The sequence below is a fragment of the Vulpes lagopus genome, chromosome 4, assembly GCF_018345385.1.
Source record: "Vulpes lagopus strain Blue_001 chromosome 4, ASM1834538v1, whole genome shotgun sequence".
Classification (NCBI taxonomy): domain Eukaryota; kingdom Metazoa; phylum Chordata; class Mammalia; order Carnivora; family Canidae; genus Vulpes; species Vulpes lagopus.
This window is the reverse complement of record NC_054827.1, coordinates 43929633-43947406: the sequence shown is the minus strand read 5'-3', so window position 1 is coordinate 43947406 and position 17774 is coordinate 43929633. Positions and strand designations below refer to the sequence as shown.

The following is a 17774-nucleotide window of genomic DNA, read 5'->3' as shown; positions in this document are numbered from 1 at the left end:
ACATCTTATTTTCTACTGAGGTCTTTTATAAACGAATGGCCAGCATTGTGAGGTATTTCTCTAATAAAAGCATCCTTAGCACACAGAAGGAGGGAGCAGGCGTGGAGCTTGTTTTCTGAGCTTTAGCAAGTAGGCCTGAGGCAGCCCAGCCCCCGCCCCCCAACACACACCATGGGGGGCACAGGAAGGAGATGGAAACAGAAGGAAATTCTGTTTTTAGATTTATCTCTGATACTGTGTTGGGGATGCTGTTTCATGTCCTAGCTTGCTTTGAGTTAAAAAAAAAATTACTTTGTTATCTTGCTCATGACAACATCATTTATAAAAGATTCCCTAGGGGCGCCTGGCTGGCTCAGAAGAGCATGCGATTCTTCATCTTGGTCCTGAGTTTGGGCCCCATGTTGAAAGTAGAGATTACTTAAATAAACTTTAAGTTTCTGGGGATCCCTGGGTGGCTCAGCGGTTTAGCGCCTGCCTTTGGCCTAGGGCGCAATCCTGGAGTCCCGGGATCAAGTCCCACGTCAGGCTCCCGGCATGGAGCCTGCTTCTCCCTCCTCCTGTGTCTCTGCCTCTCTCTCTCTCTCTCTATGATAAATAAATAAATAAATCTTAAAAAAAAAAAAACTTTAAGTTTCTCTCAAAAATTTAGGGTCTTCAATATTCCTGTGATACAACACAATTATTTAACTATTATTTTAATTTATATTATATAGTTTATAAATCATAAATTAAAATAACGGCTTATATTTAGGTCAGAGAATGCTTTATAGTCTATATGTGACACACTTTGTTGCTGTTAACATTCAATAATGCTAATTAAATAACTCTTTTGAAGGTCAAGGGGCAGCCAACTTACCTGGAGAATTAATTCTACCAGGCAGAAATGATGACCAGAAATATTTTCTTGGCATTTGTTGCTGAGTCTAAACTAGCAAATATTCTTGGGTATCAAAAAGCTGGTGTGATATGTCATATAAATAAACCAAATCATCGTTGATACTGGAAACCCTTTCCCCAACAACTGTATTTAAGCTAAAACTGGCCTTGGTCCACCAGCAAGGAGTCATTGGGTGGAAGAAATTATTTTAATGGGGAAAGAAGTCAAGAGGCATAATGAGAAAAGTGTTGAATTACAGCTTTATTTTCCTCAATGACCCATTTCCTTAGAAGTTTCTGTTGCTTGCCAGATGAACTGAAAGGACAAGCTAATTACTTCCTTTACCTGAGAATAATACATGCTCAAACAAGACAGCTGAGACCTGAGGAGCACTGCATTCTCCATGTTCTCCCCCTGAGACAGAACTCTGCCACCTAGAAACGGCTACTGTTATTACTGTGCTGTGGGTCCTTCTAGACTCTTTTACTTATATAGATGCATGTAAATGAATAGAATTATATTATATACAGTAATTGGCTTTTTCTCTTAATACATTGCTAATGTTTTTTCTGTATCAACCAAAAACTCTTCTACATTGTTATGTAGGGATTCCATTATATGGATGTCTATTGTCCTTATGAATAATTAGGATCATTACCTATGATCTTCCAAAGGCACATAATTCTAAGGACCTTACTAAAAAGTTAAGATGTATTCCTAAGTCAATTAAAACTCTTTGGAAAACTAGAATGCTGGATATTAAATTCAAGTAGAAAAAGGAAAGAGTTCATATTGAGGTGCTAGTGAAATAGGTTTCAAAAGCCACGACAGTGGTAAGGGGGGGTAGGGGGCTCCCCTCAGGTGAGTACAGGGTAAGGTGGAAGTCTTCAACACTCAATGACAACAACATGGCTGTGTTTCTGTTTGATGGCTCCCGCAACGGAGTGTTCTGATGCCACCCCCTACATATGTCATGTTAAGATCGCCCGTTGTGAGCCTAAGAAATTATTAGGGACTTTTCTTCTTGGACTGCACTCTCATGTTTATAAATAAAAAGTACCAGAGCAGACGTGCCATTATGAATAGATCCTGCCTACTCGGGGATTGTTCCAGAAAGAACATGATTGCATCCTCCAAGTCCTAGAGTGTGATAAACAGGAAAACATTCCTATCCCTGTCTAATAGGAAAGGAAAGAAATGATTTGGGGGGATGGTTATCCTGAGTTAGTTGTGTTACCCAAAGTACATCCCCAAATCCTATATGCAGTACGAGGGCACCTTAGTGCTGAGGGTCAGGAGGTGGTTATTAGACCATCTACTATTATTTAAATCAGGAGACAGAGAAAATTAACTTAAAAAGATCACAAGGCATTTTATCATTCACTTTGTTAAAACTATATAATCACACATTTTTAACTTTAAATTCATAAATACCCTAATGAAACTCAAAGCTCTTGGGACATTTGTTTTCCTACTTATGTATTTTTTTTTCTACTTATGTATTTTTAAATCATGAAAGTCTTACTTATTAGTTCAATTCAAGGACCATTTCCAGGCCTACGCGTCAAGCGACATGCTAGTTCTGGAGAGGGAAGGCACAATATCTGACTGACTCACCGCTGCTTCACCTGCTTTCCTGCGATTCCCAGTCCCAGTCCTGCAGCATCACTGCCAGTGAGTACCTGGTGTGGAGGCTGGGGCAGGGATGCGGGGGAGGGAGGAAGGGAGGAGTGTGGCCAGCTGCCTCACCTCAGCCCGCACTATTCTGTCCACGATGGTCTCCAGGATTTCCAGCTTACTGCACTTCACAACACCCTCGAAATACTGTGAACGGTGCTGGAGGGCCTGGGTCACTGTGATATCTAGGTTATTGTAGGTTTTTTCAGCAGCAAGGTTCTGTAATAAAGTAACAATGAATTATGTCCTTTTATTTCCATTTCCATTAATAACCAAAATCAGTTAAGTTTAAAGGGACCTGATCTTTAAAAACATTAATGTTCATCTTACGTCAGTTTAGATACAGGTTAGAACATGCCACTAGTGGATCCCTGGGTGGCACAGCGGTTTGGCGCCTGCCTTTGGCCCAGGGCGCGATCCTGGAGACCCGGGATCGAATCCCACATCAGGCTCCCGGCGCATGGAGCCTGCTTCTCCCTCCGCCTGTGTCTCTGCCTCTCTCTCTCTCTGTGACTATCATAAATAAATAAAAAATTAAAAAAAAAATAACTACAGCTTACAACGGATGAAGTATACCTTTGTTGTGGAGCAACCTTGATACATAGTGTCTACATGTCCTACAGAAGAATCCTCCCTCCCCCACCCAAGGCTCTATAGCCTGAGCGAATCAAGTCTTTGGAGAGGTGGACTAACATCTGTAAAGGATAAGAAGCTCCCTAGGGTGCCGGCAACGAGGGGCTTTCCCTGTGAGCCCAGGGAGCAGGGTTTCCTCAGGATCAGGCATCATGGAGGAAGGGCAGGCCAGACGGGCCCCAGATACACATGGCTTTAACCTCAGAGGGTCCTACTCAACCAGATTCCAGTTAGCCTATTTTTTGATGTCTGTTATTGTTAAGCAGAATAAATGACACAAAAGGGTTTGAGACAGCTGGCTGAAAAGAAATATTTACTGCTGGGATCCAACATTAGGTCAAAAAATGATGAGCACAGTTGGGCCTATGAGAGTTTCAGTTCCCTTTCTTAGAAATACCATAAAACTCTAAGGAAGTGCATTTATTTTTTTTAAAATATTTTATTTATTTGACAGAACACAAACAGGGGAAGCTGCCAGGCAGAGAGAGAAGCAGACTCCTTGCTGAGCAGGGAGCTTGATACAGGCCTCGATCCAGGACCCTGGGATCGTGACCTGAGCCGAAGGCAAACGTTCAACCAACTGAGCCACCCAGGTGCCCCTAAGGAAGTGCATTTAAAATGAATGAGGAAAAGCAAGCATCCAGTGGAAAGATGTAGCACTACCTCTAGTAGATTTACAACAGGGATTAAAATGTAGGACTTTTGGGGCACCTGGGTGACTCAGGTGGTTAAAGATCTACCTTCAGCTCAGGTTATGATCCCAGGGTCCTGGGATTGAGCTCCCTGCTCAGTGGGGAGTCTGCTTCTCCCTCTCCCTCTGCCACTCTCTGCTCATTCATGTGCTCTAATAAATCAAATCTTTAAAAAAAAATATATATATATATATACATATATATATTATAAAATATATATATTTATATTTATTTTATATATAAAATATATATAATTATAATTATAATATATTATTATATATTATATATTACTTATATATATTATAATTATAATATATATAATATAAATATAATAATTTTATATATATATAAAATATATATATATTTTATATATATATAAAACAGGACTTTAAATATATATATTTATATTTATTTTATATATAAAATATATATAATTATAATTATAATATATATTATTATATATATTATATATTAATTATATATAATTATAATATATAATATAAATATAATAATTTTATATATATAAAAATATATATTTTATATATATATATATATAAAACAGGACTTTAAGTCTCAATACTTTTGCTTTCTTTAGAATAGTGCTTCCCAATCAGCAAACAATGGGATCTAACTAGCAAGGGATTCCCGAAATCATGTGTGCACCAAGCACTTGCCTGTTGGCAGAATTAACATTTCATACACAGAAATAGGGCAATTTAAGATATTTACACATGCTGCAGTGATGGATAAACTACACATGAACTGAAAAGATGACTATATAATGCTAATATATTATTTACTGCTAAGCCTAGTGAACGCTAAGTACAATGAGTATGGGCAGTCTATGGAATCTGATCCGCACATCCAGAAAAGCTATGTTTTAAATACATTCTAGATGACAAGTGTGACAAAATTAAAAATACTTACAATTACATCAAATTTGGAATAAATATCTACAACTTTTCCTAAAAATGAAAACATATGTTAGAAAAATATCCTGGAAACAAAAAATAACATTTAAAATCCATCTCAACCAGACACTAGCAATTAACAACCTTGCTAAATAACAAATTTGTCTAAATAAACATGAAATCACATCCTAATGGAAAATGTGAAGATAAGCCAGTTTAGAGTTCTCATTAACCTGAATGTCCTTGGTGCTGACTTGATCCGCCATATCTAAATTACCATCCCCAACCCCTGCCCACCACCCGCCCGATCTGATCAGTTGACCACTTAACAATAAGTCTGCCCCCAGAAGACAAAGCATGGTCTCTGTTGCCCTCGTGTGACCAAACCCCCTACCTGACTCATCCACCACAGGCAAGGCCGACACTCGTCTTTCTACAAAGACGTTCAAGGCTTTAATGATGGGAGTGTCTGGGTGGATAAAGGCGATGTTGTGGTAGGTCCCAATTCCAAGGGCATCCAGGTTCTGCTTCATGAAGGCAGGCTTTGGCATATCAGACATCTAAACAGGAAGATAAATACAAGTGCTCTAGAGCCCAGACAGACCTTTATAATGTTCACATGTCCACACTTGGACGAAAAACTATGTATAACACATTATAAGTTAGTGTTCTCTACCAATCTACCCAGATGGCTGAATTAACATGGAAATGTTACATATAAAAATTGTAGTTCTTGTTCAAATCGGCTGATAGGTCTAAACTTATATTTAACTACTTAGTAAAATACTGTAGAGCACGCACATTGTGATGTTCCCTTCTCTTTCACTCACTGAAAATGTGGAAAGAAGAGGGAAGAAGAGGTCTCTTTGGAAATTAAGACCCATAGCCACCAAGAATCCTTTACTCTTATGTCCTGCCGTCAGCACTAAATACTATTTGTGAAGAACCCCTACAGTTCCAAACCCAGAGCGTTTGGTGGGAGCAGTCTGTGCTGCGGCTAAGTTAGTCCTCACCCCATCCCACCCTACTCCTGCACTCTCCTCTGGAGGACTTCAGCTTGTGATTACTAGGAGCAAGGAACAAGCCAGCTGAACAGAATTGAAAGAACCTTTGAAAGTTCACTTTTCTTTTCATGGGCTGTTTTAGAGGAGGAGGGAGAAGTCAGAAGAGAGAAGTCTAGGGTCACGTTTGACTAAAACAAAATAAGGTCTACGGTTTCAAAAATCCACCTTGTATAAAGGGTATGGTTGGTTCCGTCCTCCTGGTGTACCTTATAATTATCAGGAAAAGATGAACAATTAGAAGAAACAAAATGTTCAAGTCAAAGAGTTCATCAATATTCAAATCATGAGAATCCTAGAAATTTAGAGAAAAAAAGAAAGACCTATTAGGTCATCTAGCCCATCGTGATGCAGGATAACCCCTGTTCCATTCCACGCTTAGGCTAACTGTCAAATGTCTCCAAGGCTAAGGCCACTTTTCTCAGAAAATGATCTCAATTCAGAAAAAAATCAGGGTCTGAAATTTATATAAAATTCTGTATTTTAATCTGAAAACCTCTAATGGAATATTCTAAGAGCAGGATTTAATTACCATATTGGCCCAAATATAAGGCAGTATTGCAGAGGCATCCTCCTCTACTCTCCATGGAAGAGAAAATCCCCAAGGCCTGCCTCCTGTGGGGACTTCTGGTCTGCGGCATCGTGGCCATGAGTACGGGCTGGACTGGACCTCGTGGCATCTGGGAGATATGGGGTGGGTTTAACCCTTGGGGCCTGAGCTACATCATGGCTTGCTGGCAAGGGCCTCCCTGCTGGCAAGGCTGCAGTGGGGAGGGAGGCCGCCGCTCAGAAACTGCTCTGCCATTTGCCAGTGGTGACCCAAAAAGTCACTTCACTACCTATTAAATGGGATTAATAAAAATACCTACCTGGGGAGGCAGAGGTGTGGATTAGCTGTGTCTGGTGAAGCGCTCAGGACAGTAGCTGACACGTCATCAATGCTTGTATATAGCTCTCATGATTAATGTTATCTTAAAGTGATTCCTCTGAGGAGTAGAGGGGCTAACAGCCTGACACATGTAGGCCCCGCCCTGGGTCCCACTCAGCTTTGATGCTGAGGCGGCTCCGTGAGCAGAGGTGACGTCTGAGCCACAATCTTCATACGCCTCTAATTGTCCCACCATCTCTATACTACGTGTTTTGGTAAATTTCCTACCTTCTTTCTTGGCATTTATTTAACCATGAAGAGAATTCGTTTTACATGTAAACTACTAAAATGTAGAAGTGGCTTGATGGACAAGGGATTTCTCCTTATTACTGAACCCTCTGTGCTTCTGTCTGGCAAAAATGAGGCAGGGCTCCAGGAGAAGGAGCATTGGCTCCTTTGTATCACACTAGAAATGCTCTTTTACTTCCTTAATGGAAGGATATGGGGAAGCTAATGTGATGTAGATTTTTAATATCTATTAAGTTCTTTGACTTCACGGGGCTCCTGGGTGGCTCAGTAGGTTAAGCATCTGACCCCGTGATTTCCACTCAGGTCATGATCTGAGGGTTGTGAGATCAAGTCCCCTCGTGGCCTCTGCACTCAGCGTGGAGTCTGCTTAAAAGTCTCTCTCTCTCTCCTCTTCTCTCTCTAAAATAAATAAAATCTCCCATCCAAGTACTAACCAGGCCTGACCCTGCTTAGCTTCCAAGATCAGATGAGATTGGGCGTATTCAGGGTGGTATGGCCGTAGACAAAATAAATAAAATCTTAAAAAAAAAAAAAATGACTTCACGTCATCTCTTCTGAACCATGAATGATGCCTCCTACTGGTCCTAGCTAACCAACTACTTCTAATCTCAAATTCACTGCATATAATCTAAATGAAAAAAATTAAAGCCCTCTTGTAAATACTCTGGTCCTTCCGAGCCTCTTTAAATATTGACCAAAGCGGTCAATATTATGATTAAGAAGACATCTCATTCCAAATGCAGTTGAGAAAAACCTATAGATAATAAAGCCTGAATTTGGACCAACATGGTACTCTCTTGCCAAAATTGTATTTGCTTTGTGTTTTTCTGTCACTGCAATTTACAGTAAGATAATCCCGGGGACAGTATTTTTCAAATGTTTCCAAAACCATGAAACCAATAAAGCATCCTAAGGCAATTTGCTATAAATATTGGCTCAATTTATCTCACATAGCAGTTTCTTAATTAGAATGACTTGTATATTGCTTTACTGCCCTCATATTTTAGGTGATAAAATATTCTAACTTAAGTAGAGAATTCCAAGTGTTTTTATTATTTCGATACTTGCCCCAAAAAGTGATTGCTTTTTAATTGGAATCAACTTGGAGGATGTACAATTTAAATAGTAGTAAGTTGAGAAACTGCAGCTGAGAAATGGAGACCTCCTAACAATCCCAATTCCAAAATTAACAACGTCTCCTACTGAGGGTGACAGGAGCCAATTTACTTGAAGTAAATTAGTTAAAGTAGATGCAGCTATGTCTTTAGAAACACTAAAATCTACTTACAAAAAGCTGGAGGAACTTGAGGATTCTTTTGTGGGTAAGTATATAAAGTGCATTCCCACTGATAGGGTCAATAACTGGCAATCTGTGGATTTTATTTTTGATCAACGAGTATACAGCATCGAAGAGGCTGTGGGAAAAGCCATCAAAGTTGTTAGGAGGCTTTAAAGAAAGATGTAAAATTCTGGACCACCCCTGCTTTAGAAGCATTTTCAGTATTTTCACATCAGAGCAACAAAAGGTTGACTGGACTTAAAGCAGTGTTCTGGAAAAGTTTTAAATTGGGTATCTCAGTAAATGTTTTGATTTTCTAGTCTGAGTTAATTCCAGATATGAGCACAAGCTACAGATCTCTAAGAGTGTGGTTTTCAACAGTACTGAATACTGCTGTCTAAGAAACGGCAGGGCTGAACCCCTAGGGCCACTAAGGGAGGCCCAGGTGACAGGGAGCTTGGCCTAGGCGCCTCAGGAGCAGATGGGCTGCTCTGGCCTCTCCTGGGGCTGCCAACCAGCAGGGTGGTGGGTTTATCTGTTTTGTTTTGTTTTTTAGGACTTGGAAATAAACTAATAAAATTTAGTATTCTACTTTTGCTCACTAGTGCTTAGAGTTTGGAGAATATTTTCATACACTGTGGAAATGTATCAGAGCCATTCTGGAAGGCCTGGGTCACCTGTCGCATGCTGGGGCACATGTTCTCCCAACTACCTCTGGACCAACGTCTAGCCGAGGCAGACGGTCAACCCCTGGGGGAGCTGCTGTAATGTGCGTTCCTGGGCATGACCCTCCAGAGGCCATGTGGCAGGGGAAACCCAGCAATGGGCAATATTATTAACAAGTTCCCCCGATGGTCTGTGTGGCAGTATGACCACTTTCCCAGCCTGTTATCGATCCCTGGGACAAACAATGGCTGATTGCTATTGTCTCTAAATTTACTGAATTTAATATCTGGAATTATGGAGGCTGTCCCCTATCTAGATTAAAAAAAAAATCTATTGATCACAGAAACAAGAATCTGAAAGAATGTTTTCAAAGGAGAAAAACTTTACAAGTTTACCTTGCGTCTGGAGATATATTCACTAAAGGCTTAAATGTTTCTTGTAAATAAAGCTCTGTTTTTATAGAAAGAAAATATGCAATTAGTAACACATTTGCTGTCTGTAATTATTACACACATAAGGAATATTAAAATACTCTTCATTTTACAGATAACTGTTAGAAGAATTAAAAACCAAAATCAAATCTAATTTACTGAATGCTACCGTATAAATCATACTTAGGATTATTTTAAACAACTTGTTAACTGTTTTCAGGATGCTGCCATCGTGTAAAAGTTAAGTATTTCAAAACAGTATTACAATAGATGTAAAAATGACAAAGACAAGCAATTGGGTGTAAAAAGCAGTGCCAGGGGATCCCTGGGTGGCTCAGCGGTTTAGTGCCTGCCTTCGGACCAGGGCGTGATCCTGGAGACACGGGATCCAGTCCCACATCGGGCTCCCTGCATGGAGCCTGCTTCTCCCTCTGCCTGTGTCTCTGCCTCTCTGTGTCTCTCATGAATAAATAAATAAAATCTTAAAAAAAAAAAAAAAAAAGGCAGTGCCAGCAGAGGTCACTAGAAGGCTACCAAAGGACTATCACCCTCCAGAGACTAAGCACTCACGAAAGCCTTTAAAACTAATTTTCATAGGTTAGAACACTCTTAAAACTTTTGTTCTAAGTTTTATTTTACCAAACAAATGCTCAAATCTGTATCCTGAGGACCTCAGTAGTCTTTACAAATTATCTTGCTAAAGATCCACTGTAATTAATTTGCCTTGTTGAGGTTTCTATACAGAAAGCACTAGAGAATATCTTGACATTAACATTATTACTACCGAATACCATATAATATCAAACTATAAATAAACTTTAATCTTGGTCTAACATTACTGATACAGTAGAGTTTGATAAGAAGTATCTCTCTTGGTATTAAGTTGTATATTCATAACAGGCCGTGCTAAGATATGGGTCTCGTATTGTTGGACTTTGGTTTGACTTGATAAAGCTTTTATAAATCATATCTGTCACTCAATGGAACTTACAGGTTAAAGGGAATTAAAAGAGCCCCTTGCCCCTTAAGAGAGTTCTAATGGATGTTCAGATTTTGCAGGTGCTAGTCATAAAGGTTGCTTATCATTGTAGGCGGATTTTCAATACTTAATGAACATTTTTCTGTCTACAAGTCCTTCCGTTTCTATCCAGGCTTTTCTCTGAGCCATCTACATAAGCCCTCCTCAAGGTCCATATAGAGACGTGTGTGCAGGCCGGAAGTCCTCATTCAGAAGTGAGCGGTGGCTTGGCAGGGGCCCAAGGCAGGTTGACCCTATCCTTACATCCCAGCCTCATATATGGACTTGCTGTAGGTTCTCCAGAAATGTCCATTAAACAGAATGGATCGTTATTTACAATACTATGGTACACTATTGAGATTAAAATAGAAACGAATGTGTTAAATATAGCTTATTAAGCAGGGAGAGAAGGATCTGTGATGTTAAAACATTTTACATGCTAAGCAGAACATTTTTTCCCTGATATTAAAAGATTTTTAACACCCGATTGTGCTTACCCCTCCATGTTTCAATCTTATGTTCTTCTAATTCATAAATCTGTACCTGCAAATAAGAAAAATTCTTATTTACAAATGTTAACATATATAACAAAATAATTACTTCATAACTACTGCAGAGTTCCATAATTCAGCTGGTGGAAACAAAGATAATTCAGAAATACTGGAAATATAAAACGCTTTACATTTCGTTGAAGATAAATTATTTCTAAATTTAAAACATAATTAAGGGTGCCTGGCTGCCTCAGTCAGTGGAGTGTACGACTCTTGATCTTAGGGTTGCAAGTTCGAGCTTCATGCTGAGTGTAGAGATTACGTTAAAAAATAAAAAATCAGCGCACCTGGGTGGCTCAGTCAGTTAAAGCGTCTGCCTTCAGCTCAGGTCATGATCTCAGGGTCCTGGGATTGAGCCCTGCATCGGGCTCCCTGCTCAGTGGGGAACCTCCTCTCTATCCTGCTCCCTCTGCTTGTGCACTCTTTTTTTCTGTCACATAAATAAGACCTTAAAATTTTTTAAAAAATCTTTAAATTAAAAAAAAATTAACCTAATACAAAAACTTCTGATACACTTATTATTTTTATTTTATTTTTGAAAAGATTTTATTTATTCATGAGAGAGAGAGAGAGAGAGAGAGAGAGGCAAAGACACAGGCAGAGGGAGAAGCAGGCTCCATGCAAGGACCCCAACGTGGGATTCGATCCCAGGTCTCCAGGATTAGGCCCTGGACTGAAGGCGGCATTAAACCGCTGAGCCACCCGGGCTGCCCGAGTTTATTTTTTTAATGATTATATTGATTTATTCATAAGAGACACACAGAGAGAGGCACAGACACAGGCAGAGGGAGAAGCAGGCTCCATGCGGGTAGCCTGATGCGGGACTTGATCTCAGGACCCTGGGATCACGCTCTGAGCTGAAGGAAGATGCTCAACCACTGAGTCACCCAGGTACCCCTACACTTGAGTTTTGTTTTATTTTTTATTTATTTATTTATTTTATACTTAAGTTTTAAAACACATATGGAGACATAGATTCATTCTTTTTTAAGGATACAGAAAATTTTCAGCATCTCTAGTTTAAAAAGGACAAATGGTTAAATCATGCTAAAATTAAGTTGTTAGATCAATTTATGCCTGACTGTATCAACCCATTTCCCCAAGGCAGAAAGGGTTAATTGGCACAGTATAAGAAAAAGTCACTTTGGGGCTGTTCAGCTTTGTTTCAAATCAACACTAGCCTTATTACTTCTTAGTTGCTATTTTTGGCCAAATTATTTAAGCTCTCCCTCTGTTTCCCTTCCTAAACAACTGGCTAAATAGGCCCTCTGAAGCCAGCTTCTGTGAGCATCTCACAAGAGAGCAGGAAACAGAGTACTCATCAGAAGAGTGGTCCCCACCACACTGTGATTCTCCACCTCGCCCCTCTGAAGCTTTCCCCACCCAGCTCAGCCTTTCAAAAAATTATGCCCATGTCAGCATTGTGTTGGGCCTAACAGGGATGCCTGTGATCAGAAAGCCTGGCCTCCTCTTAAAGCTTAAAATCCAGATGGCAATAACATTAAGACAGTCCTATATAAAAAGGCCAGTGACAACTAAAGAAGAGTATGTACAGCTGACCCTTGAACAACATGGTTCAGGGTGCTTACCCTCGTGCAGTCAAAAATCCCCATGTAATGTGGGTAACTCCCCAAGAGTTAACTACTCTGAGCCTACTGTTGACTGGAAGCTTTCCTGATAACATAAATGGTCGATTAACATATATTGTGTATGCTGTGTTATATACTATATTGTCACGATAAAGGTAAGCTAGAGAAAGGATTAAGAAAGCCATAAGGAAGAGAAAATACATTTACAGTCCTCTATATTTTTATTTCTTTTCTTAAAAAAAGTTTTATTTGAGAGAGAGAGAGAGAGAGAGAGAAAACGCACAAACAGGGGGAGGGTGAGAGGGAGATGGAGAAGCAGACTCCTCCCCGAGCAGAGAGCCAGATGTGGGGCTCAATCCCAGGACCCTGAGATCATGACCTGAGCCAAAGGCAGACAACCAACTAAGCCCCCCAGGCACCCCGACAGTATTTATTGACAAACATCCTGCCACACTGTTCAACAGGCAACTGTGTGAAGCCATCCTCTAGAAGGCTCTGTGCACAGGGACGCACAGAGATGAACACAGGGCAGGCACGGAAAACACAGAGGCAGCACATTTCAGCCAGCCCCTGCGTGATGGATGGGCTTTACATAAAGCAGAAAAACTCGACTAAAAGGCACGGAATGCAAAGACTTGCTCCTGTTCGAGCCACAGTGAAGACACAGAGGGCTAGAGAGCAGGACGGATGGGGACATAGCCGCATGCTGCCCCAACCATGCAATGGCCAATGGCCAGCCGGGATGGGTTCAAGCAGCAGAATGGTGACAGTGAAGCTCAAAGAAGGTGGCTTTCACAGCACCAGAGCCAGATGGAAACCCGGGTCCTAGGTGGTCAGTGAGGTCTATAATGCTGAGCGGTGGGGGCACAGGGGCCACAGGAAGGAAGGACAAAAGGTTCAGAGATGAATTAACAGATTAAACAGATGAATTAAACAGCTGCCAGACCACACTGGCTTTGATGATAGGTGACGGAAGAATATGAACAGTGGAGAAGAAAGCCTCACCGAGGATAAGGGAAGATGGTGTTTGTTTTATTTCAAGTTCCGGGTAGTTCACATACTATGTAGCACTGGTTTCAGGAGTAGAATTCAGTGATTCATCACTTATATACAACACCCAGTGCTCATCCCAACAGGGGCCCTCCTTCATGCCCTCCCTCATCCAGCCCTCTCCCCAACCTCCCCTCTGGTAACCCTCAGTTTGTTCTCTAGAGTTAAGAGTCTCATGGTTTTTCTTGAGCGTGTGCTCTCTTTTTTTTCTACCTTATGTTCATCTATTTGCTACTACCTTATGTTCATCTGTTTTATTTCTTAAATTCTGTATGTAAGTGAAATCATATGGTATTTGAGTTATTTCACTTAGCATAATACTCTCTAGCTCTTTCCATGTCATTGCAAATGGCAAGGTTTTGTTCTTCAAGCATGTGGTTTTTGACACGGTTTACAGGTAGCACCTCTAGGTCTGGACCTCACTTAGGAAGCTCTGAGATGATGGCAGTACTCAGCTGAACAGAGGCTTCCCAGCTCTTTGCTTGCACAGCCCCACAGGCCTTGAGCTGCAGGCACCAGGGTGGATGCCATTCCACTAACATGAGCGTCTGTGTTTGGCCCTGGGATGATGGGAAGGGGGTGTCTGTATGACACAAAGATGAGTAAGACCCAGTCCCCACCTCAAAGAACTCAAAATCTAGCAATCTATACACTAACAATGAAGCAGAAGAAAGAGAAATCAATGAATCAATCCCATTTACAATTGCACCAAAAACCATAAACCATTTAGGAGTAAACCTAACCAAAGAGGTAAAGGATCTGTGTACTCTGAAAACTACAGAACACTTGTGAAAGAAATTGAGGAAGACACACACAAAAATGGAAAAATGTTCCATGCTCATGGAATGAAGAACAAATATTGTTAAAATGTCTATATTACCCAAAGCAATCTACATGTTCAATGCAGTCCCTATCAAAATACCATCAACACTTTTTACAGAGCTGGAACAAACAATCCTAAAATTTGTACGGAACCACAAAAGACCCTGAATAGCCAAAGGAATGTGGGGGGGAAAAAAAAAACCAACCAAAACCTAAAGCTGGAGGCATCACAATTCCAGGCTTCAAGCTCTATTACAAAGCTGTAATCATCAAGACAGTATGGTACTGGCACAAAAACAGACACAGAGATCAATGGAACAGAATAGAGAACCAGAAATGGACCCTTAACTCTATGGTCCTTTGACAAAGCAGGAAAGAATATCCAATGGAAAAAAAAGATAATCTCCTCAACAAGTGGTGTCAGGAAAATTGGGACAGCCACATGCAGAAGAATCAAATTGGACCACTTTCTTACATCATACACAAAAATAAATCAAAAGGGATGAAAGACCTATATGTGAGACAGGAATCCATCAAAATCCTAGAGAACACAGGCAACTTCTTACCAGACACATCTCCAGAGGCAAGGGAAACAAAAGCAAGAATGAATGACTGGGATTTCATCAAGATAAAAAGCTTCTGCACAGCAAAGGAAACAGTCAACAAAACCAAAAGGCAACCTACAGAATGGGAGGAGATATTTGCAAATGTCTTATCAGATACCGGGCTAGTTTCCAAAAATCAATAAAGAACTTAACACCCAAAAAACAAAACCTTCAGTCAAGAAATGGGCAGAAGACATTTTTTCCAAAGACGACATACAAATGGCCAACAGACACTTGAAAAAAATGCTCCACATCACTTGATATTAGGGAAACACAAATCAAAACCCCAATGAGGGCAGCCCGGGTGGCTCAGCGGTCTAGCGCCCCCTTCAGCTCAGGGCATGATCCTGGAGACCCAGGATCAAGTCCCACGTCCAGCTCCCTGCATGGAGCCTGCTTCTCCCTCTGCCTGTGCCTCTGCCTCTCTCTCTTTCATGAATAAATAAAAAAAATCTTTTTTAAAAAAAGAAAAACATAGCTTCTAAAAAAAAAAAACAACAAAAAACCAAAACCACAATGAGACACCACCTCACACCTGTCAGAATGGCTAAAATTAACAAGTCAGGAAATGACAGATGTTGGCGAGGATGCAGAGAAAGGGGAGCACTTGTGCACTGTTGGTGGTAATGCAGACTGGTGCAGCCACTCTGGAAAGCAGTATGGAGGTTCCTCAAAAAGTTAAAAATAGAGCTGCCTTACAATCTAGCAATTGTACTTCTAGGTATTTACCCCAAAGAATATAAACATAGTGACTTAAAGAGGCACGTGCACCCCAATGTTTAGAGCAGCGATGTCCAAAATAGCCAAAATATGGAAAGAGCCCAGATGTCTGTCGACAGATGAATAGATAAAGAAGATGTGGTATAGATATACAATGGAATATTAGCCATCAAAAATAATGAAATCTTGCCATTTGCAATGATGTGGATAGAACTAGAGTATAACGCTAAGTGAAATAAGTCAAAGACAAGTATTATATGATTTTACTTATATGTAGAATTTAAGAAACAAAACAGATGAATATAGGGGAATAGAGGGAAAAATTAAGATAAAGACAAAGTGAGGCAAACCATAACATATTCTTAACTCTAGGGAACAAACTGAGGGTCGCTGGAGGGGGGAGCAGGAGAGTGGGCATGAAGGAGGGCATGTGAGGTAATGAGCATTGGGTGTTATACGCAACTGATGTATCACTAAATTCCACCCCGAAACTAATAGTACAGTGTATGTTAACTAAATTGAATTTAAATAAAGAATTTTAAAAAGTTCATTTCCGTTTTGTGGAAAATCAACCATAGAAAACTTTACAAAGGCCCTACAAAATCTTTCAAGTGTAAGTTCCCAATCTCACTGAAAATTCAATAGGAATAAGGTTGAAAATAAGCCTGGAGATCACCCAAAGGAGAATTAGCAAGTGCAGAATCAATAACACTAAAGCCTGAAGATGAATGTGCTATCAGAGACTGGTGGGATGGTGTCAAGTGGCCTGATGCACATGTGACTCAAGTCCCAGAAAAGAAAGAATGAGATAGAAAAAAATCTTTGGGGATCCCTGGGTGGCGCAGCGGTTTGGCGCCTGCCTTTGGTCCAGGGCGCGATCCTGGAGACTCGGGATCGAATCCCACATCAGGCTCCCGGTGCATGGAGCCTGCTTCTCCCTCTGCCTATGTCTCTGCCTCTCTCTCTCTCTCTCACTGTGTGCCTATCATAAATAAATAAAATTAAATTTAAAAAAAATTAAAAAAAAAAAGAAAAAAATCTTTGAAGAAAGAGTAGTCAGAAACTTCCCAAGTTAGGTGAAAAACCAACTCAGAACATCATGGAAATGCAGCATCCCTGAAGCAGGACACATAGAAGGGAAACCAGATGTGACCTCTGGTGATCAAACCCAGAGTGAAAGAGACAGCTCTTGAACCAGAAAGAAATGGTGTACGATCCAGAGGAGGGAAGGATAAAAATTTCTATTCGCTTCTCATCCAAAGCACTGGGAGGCCAAAAGACAGTATTACATCTTCAAAGTGTTAAAAACAACTGTTAAGTCAGTTTCCATAAAACGGCAAAAGTGTTCTGCAGGCATAAAGATGAAATCATGACACTGTCGGATGAACAAGAGCTGTGATGGTTCATCCCTGTGCGACTGTGTGACATGGACAGGGGTTCTTGGGACCTTGAGCGCCAGTGGGGGCGCACCAGACAGTGGGGAGAGAGGTTTCAAGAGCCTTGGCATAAAAAGCTATGGATGCCTTTTCTTTTTACTCTTCGTTTTGTTTAAAATGAAAATAAGGGCAGATGAAATAGAACTATATTTTATGGGGCAGCCCCGGTGGCTCAGCGGTTTAGCGCCGCCTACAGCTCAGGGCATGATCCTGGAGACCCAGGATCGAGTCCCATGTCAGGCTCCCTTCATGGAGCCTGCTTCTCCCTCTGCCTGTGTCTCTGCCTCTCTCTCTCTGTCTCCTCTCTGTGTATTCTCATGAATAAATAAATAAAAAATCTTTAAAAAAAAAAAAAAAGAACTATATTTTATGTAAAAAGTTCAGTATTCACTCCAAATAGATTGTGTTAAGCTAAAGTCGACATGGAAATTCCACATTCCAACCAGAAAAGTTCAGTGCAGAGAGGTATGGGTAGTATCAATGGAGCTCAATTGGCTATGATGGAGGGGACTGGACTACAGTAGCCTCCAGCTGCAAACAACTAGAAAATGGGAAAAAATATGTGCAACTATCTTCAGA

At 40.5% G+C, this 17774-nt stretch overlaps 1 protein-coding gene across 12 annotated transcripts in view; it reads right to left on the bottom strand.

Moving 5' to 3' along the window:
* The window catches only part of PRKAG2 (protein kinase AMP-activated non-catalytic subunit gamma 2), a 268736-nt gene that overhangs the window by 7258 nt on the left and 243704 nt on the right, over nucleotides 1-17774 (bottom strand). For 10 of the 12 annotated variants that reach the window (XM_041753787.1, XM_041753785.1, XM_041753786.1 and 7 more), the window contains 6 exons: nucleotides 10920-10965; nucleotides 9369-9423; nucleotides 8317-8443; nucleotides 5185-5350; nucleotides 4807-4844; nucleotides 2627-2773 (listed from right to left, as the gene is read on the bottom strand). In XM_041753787.1, the coding sequence (XP_041609721.1) occupies nucleotides 2627-2773; nucleotides 4807-4844; nucleotides 5185-5350; nucleotides 8317-8443; nucleotides 9369-9423; nucleotides 10920-10965 (579 nt within the window). Of the gene's footprint in view, nucleotides 1-2626; nucleotides 2774-4806; nucleotides 4845-5184; nucleotides 5351-6019; nucleotides 6147-8316; nucleotides 8444-9368; nucleotides 9424-10919; nucleotides 10966-17774 lie in introns of those variants that run through there. The other 2 variants (XM_041753791.1, XM_041753789.1) reach the window with 2 other exon arrangements.